The sequence below is a fragment of the Trichosurus vulpecula genome, chromosome 7 (assembly GCF_011100635.1).
Source record: "Trichosurus vulpecula isolate mTriVul1 chromosome 7, mTriVul1.pri, whole genome shotgun sequence".
NCBI lineage: Eukaryota > Metazoa > Chordata > Mammalia > Diprotodontia > Phalangeridae > Trichosurus > Trichosurus vulpecula.
Window position 1 is genome coordinate 120,800,383 of NC_050579.1, and position 14,381 is coordinate 120,814,763.

Genomic DNA, 14,381 nt, shown 5'->3' on the forward strand with positions numbered 1-14,381 from the left:
TTAATTTGCATTATTAACATTTTGTCCAATACTTTATTAAGTCTAAACAATCAACAAAACAATAAATCAAGCCCCCTTTGTAGCATTTGCCAAGTTTCTAAGGTGTAAATACAATGAAAATTTAACAAATGGTATTCCTAAGGTAGGAGCTGGCTGAAGCTCACCTCTGGTTTTAACCTCCCCTTTGAACAAATCTACTAGAACTACTAACAAGTGGAAAAATTTACTTTGAGTTTCATATCCTTTTTTTTCCCTCTGTTTTTTAGTCAAAATTCAACCACAGGATTATAGATTTACAGTTGCAAGGATCCTTAGAGACCATAAAGTCCAACATTCAGTTTTTAGATGAGGCCTAGCAAGGTTAAAGATCTTGCTAAAGGTCACACAGTTAAGTAAGTAGCAAATCTAGGATTTGAGCACAGCTCCTCCAACACCAAATCCAGCCCCCTGCTTCCATGGTATCACACAGCCTCCTGGCACAAGAAAAGCTCAGTGTCTCTGGACATATGCGCGTGCCTCTTTTAGACTTCAGCAAAGTTAAAGCTTATGGGAGGCAAAGACAGATGAAATGTTAGGGTAAATTAAGCATTTCATGTTTTAAAAGGAATTCTGAGGTTCAAGGTGACTCAATTGAATATGAAAAGGCCAAGAGAGACAATGAATTCGTCCCCAAGGGAAAGAGGGACTCACTCGTTCTCTAAAGCCACTCATTTTGTGTAACATCCCAACAGGAATCTGGGAAATCTAACTAGATGAGGTCTCTAGCTCTGGACCAGACAGAACACTCTGAAAGAAGAAGTAATACCTCTCCCCTTTCCTGCCTGGAAAATGATAAACCTCGGATCAAAGTCCCTAAAGCATCATGACTGGAAAGACTTCGGCCAGTTCTAGGCTAAATGTCTCTGTCCTTTCTGCAAAGTCATAGTAACATACCAGCTGAAAGAATGTAGTCATACAAAGCTGAGCCTGAGGCTGGAGCCAGAAGAGGCTGCACATGCCTATCAAAAAGTCCAACAGATCAACTAATCTTGCCCTGGTACTGTTACCTGTGAGGATTCAGCCCAATAGAGAATCAGACTGTTCAGTAGAGTTACTGTGCCCTGCAAGGAAACAGTCCAAGTTAAAAATAGAGAAGTTTGTCCATTGACATGGACACCTGTCCCACAATGAAGTGCATGAGAATGTCCCAGGAAAAGAGAGAACACTGACATCATGCTCTATCAGTATCCCTACTTATGTGCCTCACTATTACTATATTTTAAGTTCATGGCTACTCTTTCCCCTCCTCCTCCAGCCTCTGGAGTCTATGTGTTTTAGTGGGAAAGGATATCCCAAGTCTGGATGAGGGGAGTAAGTTCTTTGTAACCACAATTCTTGCTGTGCCATTTGAGGAAATATCTTCTAAGACCTGAGTCTACTGGCTGATAATAAATGGGAAACACATTGTTGGGGGCTTGTGAGCTAAAGTGTTAGTGGTGGTTATACACAGGGTAGTTCCTATAACCTGAAGTAGCAGTTACACTTTGGATGCCCAACTTACTAGTGTGAGTAGGAATTGGGACAGTGAGCAATCCCTGAAAATCTTAGTGTGAATTGTTCTAATATTTAGCCTCGTGTGACTTAAGATGAGTCAAGCAGGCCAAATCTTGCCATCAAATATTCACACATAATTTTCACTAATAACAACAGATACCCAAGTATTTGAGGGCAACATCTGACCTAGAATATTTAGTAAACATTTCACTGAACTTTGAAGGAAATGCAACTACTATTAAATAGGGCAGAGCATTGTAGACATCACCAAGATCACCTGTTTTCAGCTCAGTCCTCAAAGCCATGGTCCAGGGGAAGAAAGCAACATTTGTGGAAAAGGGCCTACCATCCCTCTCCTTCTCCAGCACCAACTATCACTGGCAAGGCAAGCAAATCAACCCAGCTGAAGAAGCAGGGCATGCTGAGGGAGAGATAGAGGATGGCATGCGTCATATTAGTCAAACCACTGCTAATCATCCTGACCAAGACCTGCCCTTTGGCCTCAATGGCAATAGGGTAGAACCACACACCCTAGAGCCCTGAGTATAGCAGCTACAGCCTAGACCACTGGCCCTGCTTCTAGTCCAACATCTATAGCCATCACCAAAGTGAACAATCCTTGTGGAGCATTGTTCTACTGTCCCTGCCACCACCATCATCAACTGCTGAGCCCAAGAGCCCCAAGAATAGCAACGCCTCTCAGACAACCAGCCTAGCTTCTTGTCACAGATATCATCAGCCGTGCAGTCATCATTTAGAGAAGCAAGTGTTGTGGATATGAGACCTGGCAACTGCCTCTCCAGGTGCTACGATACCTTACCTCCTCTGGAGCCAAAGCTACTGAGGACCCAGAAAAGAGAGTTCTTACCATCAAATCCTTGGCTCCATTCAATGGTTCAGAAGATATAGCTTTATCAGTGGAAATGACTCTGAAGAGGATGCATTACCATCTGATTTGCCACTGACCATAAGAACCACTGGCCTTTTCCATCTGACTTGAAGCTAAATACCCTTATAAGAATGTGAGCTCCTGAAAAACAGAGGTTTTCTTACTTTTCTATTTCTATCCCAAGTTATTAGCACAGTACTTTTCACTTTGTTCCTTTCAAATGGGCTAATTACAGAATTGATGTCATTCTTGTCCTACAAAAGGAAAAATCTAAATGCCACAGAAATATTTCCATGAAGACAGAATTTCAGGTCTAATATTGCTAGTCCTTGAAAAATGCCACAAGATCTCTAATGACCTCAAGTGGTTACAGCTAAAATTGCCTGATTTGTGATAAAATTATAGCACACTACAAAATTACTGGATTTGTTAACTCAAGGGCTGGAAGGAGGAAATGAAAAAGAGGAACAAGCTACAACCAGGATTTATCATAAAATATATGCTTAAAATATTCAATGATTTGGATATTTTTCTTGCTGCTTATTTTTGCCTCTTTGAAGATGGACAAGCAGGTGTCTCTCTCCAATCAGTCACTCAAGAAATTAGCATCGAATGCATGAGTGCCCAGTATTGTGCAGGGGAATATTGGGAGGTAAAGTGGGTGAATAAGGAAGAGAAGGAATTGATTTAAAATGTAAGTGAATTAGAGAGAAAGCAGATAGATTAGGAGAAGAGTGGGGCAGGTGGGAAATAGTACAGAATTGGTGAGTAACAAAGAAAAAGGAATGGGGAAGAGGTGTGAAGGGAGAGGCCAGGGAAGGAGGGTCAAGAAAAAGGTGATGTTTTCAAAGATTAGTAGCTATATGTCATGCTTGTAATAAGAGATGCTGATGCTGGTATTATTTCAGAAGCATTTCATGTACTGTCTGTTTTGCTTTAATTATGATAAATACATTAGCCTGATAGTTCTAGGGAGCACGATTGTATAATGGGAGAAAATTACAAATTCATGCTGTACTGATTTAAGAGACAGCACAGTATCATAGAAAGAGCGCTTGGATGCAAATCCTTACTCTGGTAATCCCTGTGTCACTTTGCAGAAGCCATTTCCCTGCTATGGGCTTCAGTTGCCTTATCTTTAAAATGAAGGAATTGTATTAGGCCACATCTAAGGTCCCTTTCTAGTTCTAAACTATAATATCTCTGCTGCCTGAGGGAGTTAATGTTCCTTTCAAAGTATCTTTCTCAGCAGGTAGTTGTGTACTGAAAGATTCTGCATAAAGAGAGTTTACCAAGTTGGTTACTTTGTTTTTTTTATTTTTAAGAAAAGAGAAATGATTTTTAAGTTCAAATAAACAGCTTACCACATTTTACTTTCTTTAAAAGATAATAAGCATATCCTTGTATTAAAACTTACTTTAGTTGTGAATAACAGCAATTTTGCAATATGGTAAGTAGAAATTCTTTACGTTGCTTGTCAGTCCACAGATCAAACCAATGAGTTATAAGACTAACTCTTTCCTGAAAAAGCTGTAAGAAAATAAAACGAAATATTTTTATACATTTCAATTTCTAAGCTAAGTGTTCCTAGTGCAACATGGCATTAACCAATGAGGCAGAATAAATAAATATTGCTAAATAAATACATCTAGGACACTTGGATCTCTGTTTAAAGAAACTCATTGCTCTGAAGTCTTTAACTTTGTGATGTAGTGGAAAAAACACTGGATTTTGAATCAGAGAACCTGAATTTGTGCTTACTATGTGTGGGAACTTGGGCAAGTTAGATAATCTCTCTGGGGCTCAATATCTCAAGTGCAAAATGAAGGTGTTGATCTAAATGACCTCTGAGTTTCCTTCCAGCCATAGATTGGATGAATCTAGGAACTTTGAGGGGAATTTTAAAAAATTTGGCAAAATGTGGATCCATACTTTGCAGTAAAATTAAGCTTGAGTAACTCACCTGTTTGTTTAATGGTTTGTTGATAATTGGTGTCCAAGCGCTGAACCTTCTTTGAAAGCACTCAGTCCCCTGGCTCTTGTTGGAAGAGTCTCTAACTGACATTTCTGCAAAGATTTCTCTATTCATGTTTCCAAAAGCTAAAAGTTTATTCCATTACTGGGATGTCTGATAGAGATTTCCTAGAAGTATATAATATATCAAAGGATTCTGTTAAACTATTTCAGTAATTATTATAATATTGTAACATCTTAGAGCTGATGTGTTGGGGGTAAGGTGGTGGGGAGAGTCTAGAGTCTAGACCTATGGCTTTGGCATGGGGATTTCCTGGTGTAAAAAATCCTTCTACTCCTCTCTTCAGTATTTCTCACCTGTTGTCTTCTGTTCACTCACAAAACCACCACCCTTTTTCAGACCCTTAAAATCTCTTACCAGTACTACCACAATAACCATCCATTTGGTTTCCCTGCCTCAAGTCTCTCCCCACTCCAATCCATCCTCCACAGCTACCAAAGAGATATTCCTAAAGCACAAGTCCTCATGTCATGCCCCCTCCTCAATAAACTCTAATGGCTCCCTATTGCCTCTAAGATAAAATATGAGCTCCTCTGTTTAACATTTAAATCTCTTGATAATATGACCCTTTTCGTGTGAGTAGTAGTAGCCCCCCTGCCAATTTCAGTTAGGCAATGCAGCTCACTCTTTCTTTCTTCCTTCCTTCCTCTTTCTTTCTCTTCTCTTCTCTTCTCTTCTCTTCTCTTCTCTTCTCTTCTCTTCTCTTCTCTTCTCTTCTCTTCTCTTCTTTCTTTCTTTCTTTCCTTCTTTCTTTCTTTTCTTTCTCTCTCTTTCTTTCTTTCTCATTCTCTCTTTCTTTTCCTTCCTTCCTTCCTTCCTTCCTTCCTTCCTTCCTTCCTTCCTTCCTTCCTTCCTTCCTTCCTTCCTTCCTTCCTTTCTTCCTCCTGCCTCCTCCCTCCCTCTCTCTCTTCCCTCCTTTCCCTCCTCTCCACATAGGAAATCATACCTTTACCTGTGGGTGCTCTGCCCAAATCAATATAAATTTTGAATGCTGAAACCTAGCAAGATATCTCAAGGTTTGGGGACTAGATTTCTTTTTTTATGGATGATGCCTTAAACCCAAATCACTCGAACTCTGATCGAATGGCCAACAATGGGTCCCAGTTCAAGCCTCACTTCCTCATTATTTGGCTTCTGGTGGCTGAGTGAGTATAAATAACAGTTGTTTCTGTTTTGACCAGGAACCCTGAGGGTCTCCCCCTCCTACATTGATTTTAGTTTTTTGATTAGGTAAAAGAGGCCATTCTTTGCCCCATTTTACCTAGACTTAATCACTGAATGGGCTTTGCTTCAGACAAACTGAAACTTGGGAAACACCTTAGCTCAAAAAGGCCAAGGTCTTCCCCTAATATTCGGGGCCATCTGCAGTCATCCTGATTCTGTATCTTGCCCCTGGACCCAGATGGCTCAGGAGGACAGTGTGAGGCTGGTGAGTTTGCACAGCTGTCCCTCACTTAAATCCAATTCACTTGCAAGTTATGACATCTTCCTGATGTCACGGTCCTCTTTGAGAATGAAGGACAAACAACAATATAGCTGGGCCATTCACCCATTTCTGAACATGTCCATAAAGCTAACCATATGGCAGTTCATGTTATCCTCAGTCTTTTCTCTTTTTTTTTTTGGAAGGGGGAAGGCAGGGCAATTGGGGTTAAGTGACTTGCCCAAGGTCACACAGTTAGTAAATGTGTCAGGCATCTGAGGCCGAATTTGAACTCAGGTCCTCCTGACTCCAGTGCCAGTGCTCTACTCACTGTGCCACCTAGCTGCCCCTGTCCTCAGTCTTGATCAGCTTGCCCTGGATGCCTGCCCTAAAGTTGGTCTCAGGTAATGATGTATCTGTCTGCTTTTCATAGGCCCTTGATTAGAATATCCATCAATAATCTAGGAAGAAAAAGTTGCAGTTCTGGCTCCCCAGCTCCCCATGCTGAATGATCAGCAACAACCAAAAAGCAAACTTCCTCCAGTGCTCTTTCTTCTCCAACATACAAGGTTCTTCTTCAGCAGCAGCAGGGAGACACAATTCCAGAACAAGACATAATGATACTCTCTTATCCCTAGAGGCAACAATATTCTTCTATCCAAAATTTACTTAGCCTCTCAGTGCCTCTAGTCAACTCTCAGGTAGTCCAATAATTTTTAACTTATCTCTCCTGGATCTATTTTTCAGGTCAGGTGTTTTTCCAATGAGATATTTCACACCATCTTCTATTTTTTTTATTCTTTTGGTTTGTTTTATGATTTCTTGATTTCTCATAGAGTCATTAGCTTCCATTTGCTCCATTTTAATTTTTAAGGAATTATTTTCTTTGGTGAGCTTTTGGTCTTCCTTTTCATTTGGCCAATTTTGCTTTTTAAGGCATTCTTCTCTTCATTGGCTTTTTGGATCTCTTTTGCCATGTAGTCTAGTTTTTTTTAAGGTGTTATTTTCTTGAGTATTTTTGGGGGGTCTCCTTTAGCAAGCTGTTGACTTGTTTTTCATGATTTTCTTGTGTCACTCTCATTTCTCTTCCCAATTTTTCCTCTACTTCTCTTACTTTTCAAAATCCTTTTTCAGCTCTTCCATGTCCTGAGACCAATTCATATTTTTCTTGGAAGCTTTGGGTGTAGGAGCTTTGACTTTGTTGTCTTCTGATTGTATGTTTTGATCTTCCTTGTCACCAAAGTAAGATTCTATAGTCTGAGTTCTTTTCCGCTATTTGCTCATTTTCCCAGCCAATTATTTGACTTTTTAACTCTTTGTTAAGATAGGGCTCTGCTTCTAGTGTGGAGGGTGTATTGTCCCAAGCTTCAGGTGTTTTGTGCAGCTGTTTTCAGAGATACTTCTACGGACCTGTAAGTTTTCAGTTCTTCCAAAGTGGTATGATCTAAGGAGAGGTGTTTACTCCTCTCTTGACCTGTGCTCTAGTCAGTGAGAGACCATAAGCACTCTTTTCTGTCCTGGAACTGTGAGGAGGATTCCCTTTCCACTGCTGCCACAAGCTCTGATGTGCCAGTGCTCTTCTTGGCCCCAGGACTGCTACCCAGGACTGTGACCCGGATCCAAGTATGGGCAAAGCAACAGAATCCTGCCTCAGCACCAGCAAAGAGATCCCTGTAATCCCCTTCTGATCAGTTGTTTAATCTCCTTACCGTTTGTGGACTGAAAGCTCTGGAAGCAGCCACTGCTGCTGCTGATGCTGCTACGGCTGCTGCAACTATCACCACTGCCATCACCCCGGGCTGCACTGTGGCTGGGGCTAGTCTGCACTCCTCTCTCATCCAGGTCTGACAGACCTTCCCCACTGACCTTCTAAGTTGTCTTTGGCGTTAGTGGGTTGAGAAGGCTGGAAACCACCTTAGCTGCCAGTGATTCAGTCCCCTGAGGCCTGCTCCAGGTTTGCTGGGGACCAATCTGTGCTCGCACAGCCCATGCTGGACTGCGCTCCTATTCCATCTGGGCACAACAGACCTTTCCCATCTACGACCCAGGTTGTCTTGGCCTAGAAATTTGTTTCACTGTCTTTTTGTGAGTTCTGCTGCTCTAGAATTTGTTTGGAGTCATTTTTCACAGGTATTTGGAGGGGTTTGAGGGAGAGCTCAGGTGAGTCCCTGCTTTTACTCTGCCATCTTGGCTCTGCCCACCTAGTCAACTCTCTAAGACTATAAGTTGCAGAATTTTTGTCATTAGGATTGGCAGGGGTAATTTCCTCTCCAGGAGTTCTCTATCCTAATGAAATCATAATTCTGGTACCCATACGAATATACAAATTATAAGATTAATTCTATATAACACATATACACATCTATAAACTAAAACATAATAACTATAGGAAACAAGCATGGAAATATAAGATGGTAACTATAGATAGTATGTATGTCCATCTATAACTGAAATATGCTAACCACATGTAACATGTATGTAGTATGTATGTCCATCTACAACTAAAATATACTAACTATATGTAGCATGTATGCGTAGTATGCACACATAAAAATTATAAGATACTATCGCTAACATATATGCATATATAAACAATAAGATACTAACTCTATGTAATATGTATAAACTGGCCCCATGTTCTCAGGGCCAGATTGGGTACACCTCTCCTACAGGATACTGGGCTACCCTGAGGAGTTTGTGGCGATTTTCTTTCATCTGTCATTGACTGGCACTTTCTCAGCTATGTTCCCTCTTTTTAAGGGCTTGTGATTAGCACTCTGGTTTTATTTAGTCACTTAATGTTGCATAGTTTTTAACAAAGGGTTATTTACTCCAAAGTTACATTAAGAGCAAGTGTACTAACATTTCCCCCAATACTTTGGAGGTATACTCTCCCTTATATCACCTGATCTCTGGGATAACAGGCTCAGAACTTTGCTAAATTCATACATAATATTGGTGCCACCAAGGTTATATCCAAATTGACATCATCGATGGATGATTCTTTCTTGTGTGCTGGACTCCCAGTGGTACTCCTCATAGCTCATTTGGCATCAAATAGGCTGGCTGTAACACCTGGTCAAGGACAGCAGCCTATTTCTCAGTGGCCCATTACAGCCTACGCATACGGAGGCAGGTGGCACAGTAGACAGAGTGCTAGACTTGGAGTCAGGAAGACTTGAGTCTTAATCTGACCTCGGATATTTCCTAGCTGTGTGACCCTGGGCAACCTCAAATGTGAAATAAGGATAGTAACACCCACCTCCCAGGGTTGTTAGGCTCAGATGAGATATATTTGTAAAGTGATGACTGGCATATAGTGAGTATTTAATAAATGCTGATTTCTTTCCTTCCTTTCTTCTTTTCTCCCTCCTTCCCTTCCTTTTTCCCTTCCTTCCTTCCATCTTTTCTCTAATGGCACAATCAGATATGAGTGTAGCCAAAAATGCAGTCAACAGATTGCCAAAGCTGACTCAGGCCTTAATGAAGACCTAGAGACAGATCTCCAGCACATTGGGCCTCTTAGATTGAATTTATGGAGGGAACGGACAAAAATGAAACAAGATGAAGTATAGATAAATTGTGATCTCCACCTTTGGAGGGGAAGCCCATACTGATGAGATCCTAACTCCACTGAAGCATATTTTGGGGACACTCATTTTAATAGAGGCAGGGATTGTATTATTTTCCATCAATACACATTTGTAGGCACCTACTATGTGCCAAGCACTGTCCTAAGTTCTGGGATATAAAAAGAGGCAAAAGACAGTCCCTGACCTCAAGGAGCTTACATTCTAATTAGGGACACAATATACAAACAAATACATACAAAGCAGGCTATATACAGGATGAAAAAGGAAAAAATTAACTGAGGGAAGGTACAAGAATTAAGAGGAATTGGGGAAGGCTTCCAGTAGAGGGTGGGATTTTAGATGGGACTTAAAGAAAGCTGGGGAGATCAGTAGTCAGAGTGGAGAAGGGAGAACATTGACAGCCAGAGGGAATGCCTGGAGCCAAGAAACAGCTCTTTGTGGATCAGCCAAGAGGTCAGTGTCACTAGCACACAAGAGGTACTTAATAAATGTATTTGAATGGATTTGACTTACCTAGTATAGCCTAATCTTTTAAAATAGAAGAAAAGATCTTTTTTCTTAGACAGTTCATAAGCCTCATAAATAAAATGTGCAGTTCAAAAGTGGCACCAATAGACTTGTATATATCCATTTTCAAAATCAGGTGCTTATAAGAAACTGGCTTAGAAATTAATAAAAGATAAAAACTTCTCTCCTTCAATAATAAGTAGGATTTTTAAAACTCTGACAACTTGCTAAATGTTGCGTGTGCCAAATCTTGCTGCTAATGGTAAATTTCATCAATTAATGTTTGTGAAACCATGTGTGAGGCACTAACACAATAAATAGCGTTGATCTCAAGAGCAATTTGAATTTATACTTACTATTGCCTTACCTTAAACACTGAGTATTTAAACCTTAGAAAGAGACCCTCTGGGTCCGGCATGTAAGAGAAGAGAGAAGGGAATAGTTTGGTGAATTCTTTCTCTTGTCCTGGAGTAGAAATAGGTTCTGGGTGTGATCATGTGTACAATATGGTGGTCATTTATTTGTTAGCCTTAGGAAATCTCCACCATCTGATTTCTCTGCTTATACTCCAGGACTGCTGAACACAGACAGAAAAGTGAAACAGTGGATTTCACTCGCTGTGAATTTATAGGTGACCTCACCTTGCTGCTGCTCAATGATCATACTTGTCTACCCTGACTTGCTATCTCATCCCCCACAGTATCCAATCCAATGCCTCCATTGCACCTACCATGTCCCTTCTTTGTGCTCTACACTTAAAACAGGTGGTGTAATTTCTTACTTTGCCAAAAAAATTGAGACCACCTCACATACGCTCCACTCAGTCCCCTCCTCCATTTCTTAAACTTAGCAGCAGCATCACTCACTCTTTCTTTTTCTCTCTAGTCAGTCACTCAATAACATGACATTGACCAAAAAAAAAAGCAGTCCCTCACCTCAAAGAGCTCACAGTCTAATAGGGGAGACAATATGCAAACAACTATGTACAACGAGCCAGATAGAGGATTATAAATCTCTGTTCCTCACTAAGGCTAAACTCTACGTCATCAAGTCCTTTTTTCCTTTCTCTTCCATTTTCCTCCATTCACCCCAAATAGACTTTCTGAAAAGTTCTCATTTTCTTTGATTTCTCCTTAGCTTTTGACAGAATTGGTTATTCCACTTACTAAATATCATATTGTTCCTAAGTTTTAGAGGCTCTATCCTTTCCTGATTCTTATGTTTCCTCTCTAACCGTTCCTCTGTCTCATTCCCTAGCTATCTTCTTCCCAACCCCTTAATGCAGGTCATTGTCAAAGACCATTCTTGGCTCTCTTCTTCCTCTTGACACTTTATCCCTTGACTATTTCATCTACTCCCACGGCTTCAACTGTCACCTCCATGCAGATGACTCCCAAATCTTTATTTCCACCCCTGAATTCTCTTTCAGGTTTCAGATCTTATCTCTATTGGCTTTCCAGACATCGCCACCTCTAAGTTCCATTGCCACCTCAAATTCAACATGTCTAAAATACGCTCACCTTGATTTTACTATTCCAGTGTGTGCTGTCATCATTCACCCAATCTCCCCAATTTGGGATTATCTTCAATTCTTCCTCTTTTTCCATTCTTCCATCCAACCATTTACTAAGGTCTTGCTGATTCCACTAGTGAACTATCATCCTTCCCCTCTCCTCTGTTCTCACTGGAAACATACTAAAACAGGTCCTGATTATTACCTACCTGGATTAGCATAGTAGCTTCCTTTTAGGTCCTCTAACCTCCATTCTCTCCCCTCTTCAATCCCCCTTCACACCAGTGCCTAAACAACCTTTTTTTTTAAACAAAGTTCTGGTTATATCACTGCTCTGGAGAGAAAGCATTAGTGGTTCTACTGAAACTATAGCTGGATTTGGAGTCAGGAACACCTAGGTTCAGATCTCGACTTTGGCACTAGTCATGTGACCATGGATAAATTACTTAACCTCTTTGTGTTCCAGTTTATTCATTTGAAAAATGCTGATAAGATTGTACCTATCTCACATTGTTTTTCTGATGATCAAAAGAAGTCGATTGTTTTAAAAATCAAAGGGGAGGGGTAATGTAGGTAAGCATTTTACTAGATAAATGCATTATTAATATTATTTTTTAAAGATTCCATTCTGAGAAAGGTGACTCTAGCCTCAACTATTTATACCTACTTTTCAGAAAAGCTAGAATTCATGAGACTCCAGTATTCTAACTATGAGGATGTTGTTATATTCACTTGACCAACTATAATAGTACTGGACATTCCTGTCACCCAGGTACCTCCTTTTAAAATCACAGTTAAGTGATGGGATGGAAATCAGGGGAGCAGAGGAAAGATGATATGGTTAGTACAAGCCAGTATGGAGCCCTGCTAAAAAAAGTCAATGAAGAGATTTCTTCCCCCTTCCCACCCACTGGGAACTGAAGCTGATAAGCAAACTATAGTATCATGTGTGGAAAGAGCACTGGATTTGGCTTCAGAGGCTTTGGATCCTAGCTCTGCTGGTTAATGTCTTCACCCTTTCAAGCCTTTTTCCTCCTCTGTAAAATAAGGGAGATTATAACACACTACTACTTACATACCAGAGCTGTTGCAAGGAAAGCACTTTGTTAAATCTTAAAGCCTTGTCTTTTGTAAATAGTTATTTTTTACTTTAGATACTGGATTTATTTTTTTTTTCAATTAACAAGCACTTATTTTCTCTCCCACTTCAGAAAAAAAAACAACCCTGAAACAAATACGTGTATGTGTATGTTAGTCAAGCAAAACAAATTTCCAAGCTGTCCATCAGATGCTAGATTTGGAGGCAGATGACCTGGGTTCAAATTTCTCCTCTGTCACTTACTCTCCCTGGGTGACATTGAGGAAATCACTCAGTCTCTATGGACTTCAGTTCCTTCATCTGTAAAAAGAAAAGATTGGCCTAGAATCACAGATTTAGGACTAGAAAGGATCTCAGAGGTTGTCTAGTGCAGCCCCATCATTTTAAAGATGAGGGACCAGACAGCCAGAACGGTAAATGGATTTGCTCAAGATAACCCAGGTTGTCGCTATGGCAGTATTTGACTCCAGACTTTTATTCCAAATCCTGTGCTCTTTCCCCTATGCCACACCGACTACATAACCTCTCTGTCCCCACGTACTTCTAAATCTGTGATCCTAGGAAAGCATCAGGAGGTCACTCAGTCCTGCCTCTTCTCTCCACTTTGGTGCTAAGGCACTTTGTCCTGGTTTGGGGTGGGAAAGCGCTGGGACCTATGCTATGTAAGACTACCCAAATAAGAGATGCATCGCCCGAGTCCCACATATATTTTACCTCTGAAAGGTCAGAAAGGAAGCGAGAAAAGTGAAGGGAGTTTCTGGAGGAAGCTGCCTTCGCCGCCTTCTTCCACAGCCTCTGGTTCGCAACTCACTGGAAAAGGGGGATGGGAGCACAAGCCCATCTCCATAGGGACACTACAACAAGCGAGCACCAAGTCCGAGCGTGTAGTGGGACGCATCGCCCTGCCCTGAGGGGGCGCAGGCTTAGGTGCGCGGCCGAGGAAGAGGAATCCATGAAGGGCCAAGGGTAAAAGAGCTCGGCAGGTCCGTCTGTGATAGGGCGCGGGACCCTGCCTCTCACAGGGCCCGGGCCGGGACCCTGTCGTCAGTCTGTGCCCAGGCAGCGCTGAGGGCCATTGAACAGTTCTCCCGGGCCCTGTATGCATCAAGGGTGCCCAGGCACCGACACCCAGTAGCCCTGTAAAGATCCCCGGTGTTCCTGGGAGCTCCCGCCCACCCCGCAGCCTTTTTATCCTTGGACCGGGATAGGTCGTATCCTATGCCTTCACTTAGGCGCAGGGCTAGGGGAACGGGGGTCGTCACGTTGATGTTGCTCCTTCCAAGTCCTCTAACTCGGTTGTCTCTGTGCCGGATAGCTGGCGAACCAAATAAATCACTGTGGCCAAGATGGCCCTTGTTTGATCCCTATAATTGTCATGGTAGAATTAGGACTGAACTATCTTTAGAGGTTCATTCTTAACTAAGGAAACAGAGGCCCATAGAGGTAAATTGACTTGTTCAAGGTTACTTGGGCAGGGCTAGAATTGGAACCCAGACCCTCTGCACCTGAATGGTTCTTAAATAATTATAGCTAAATCAAAATCCTTGCCTCTTTGCTTAGATTTGGTATTGATAAGGGTTTTATTTATTATTATTGATAAGTACTTTATTATTTGGATCCAGTTATATTTAGCATGTTGAACTTAAACATTTAACCATATGGTCAAAACTACAAGGCTTTGGAACATTAACTTTTTTTTTGGAGGCAATCAGGGTTAAGTGACTTGCCCTGAGTCACACAGCTTCTAACAGTCACATCTGAACTCAGATCCTCCTATCTCCAGGGCGGT

General features: G+C 41.3%; 1 protein-coding gene across 1 annotated transcript in view; it reads right to left on the reverse strand.

Annotated features, from left to right (window-relative positions):
• ECT2L (epithelial cell transforming 2 like) overlaps nucleotides 1–4,511 on the reverse strand; it is a 96,600-nt gene extending 92,089 nt beyond the window's left edge. The window contains exons 1-2 of the mRNA XM_036768231.1: nucleotides 4,386–4,511; nucleotides 3,840–3,952 (exon numbers count right to left, since the gene is read on the reverse strand). Coding sequence (XP_036624126.1) covers nucleotides 3,840–3,952; nucleotides 4,386–4,511 — 239 coding nt within the window. The remainder of the gene's footprint in view (nucleotides 1–3,839; nucleotides 3,953–4,385) is intronic.
• Nucleotides 4,512–14,381: the final 9,870 nt, after the last annotated feature.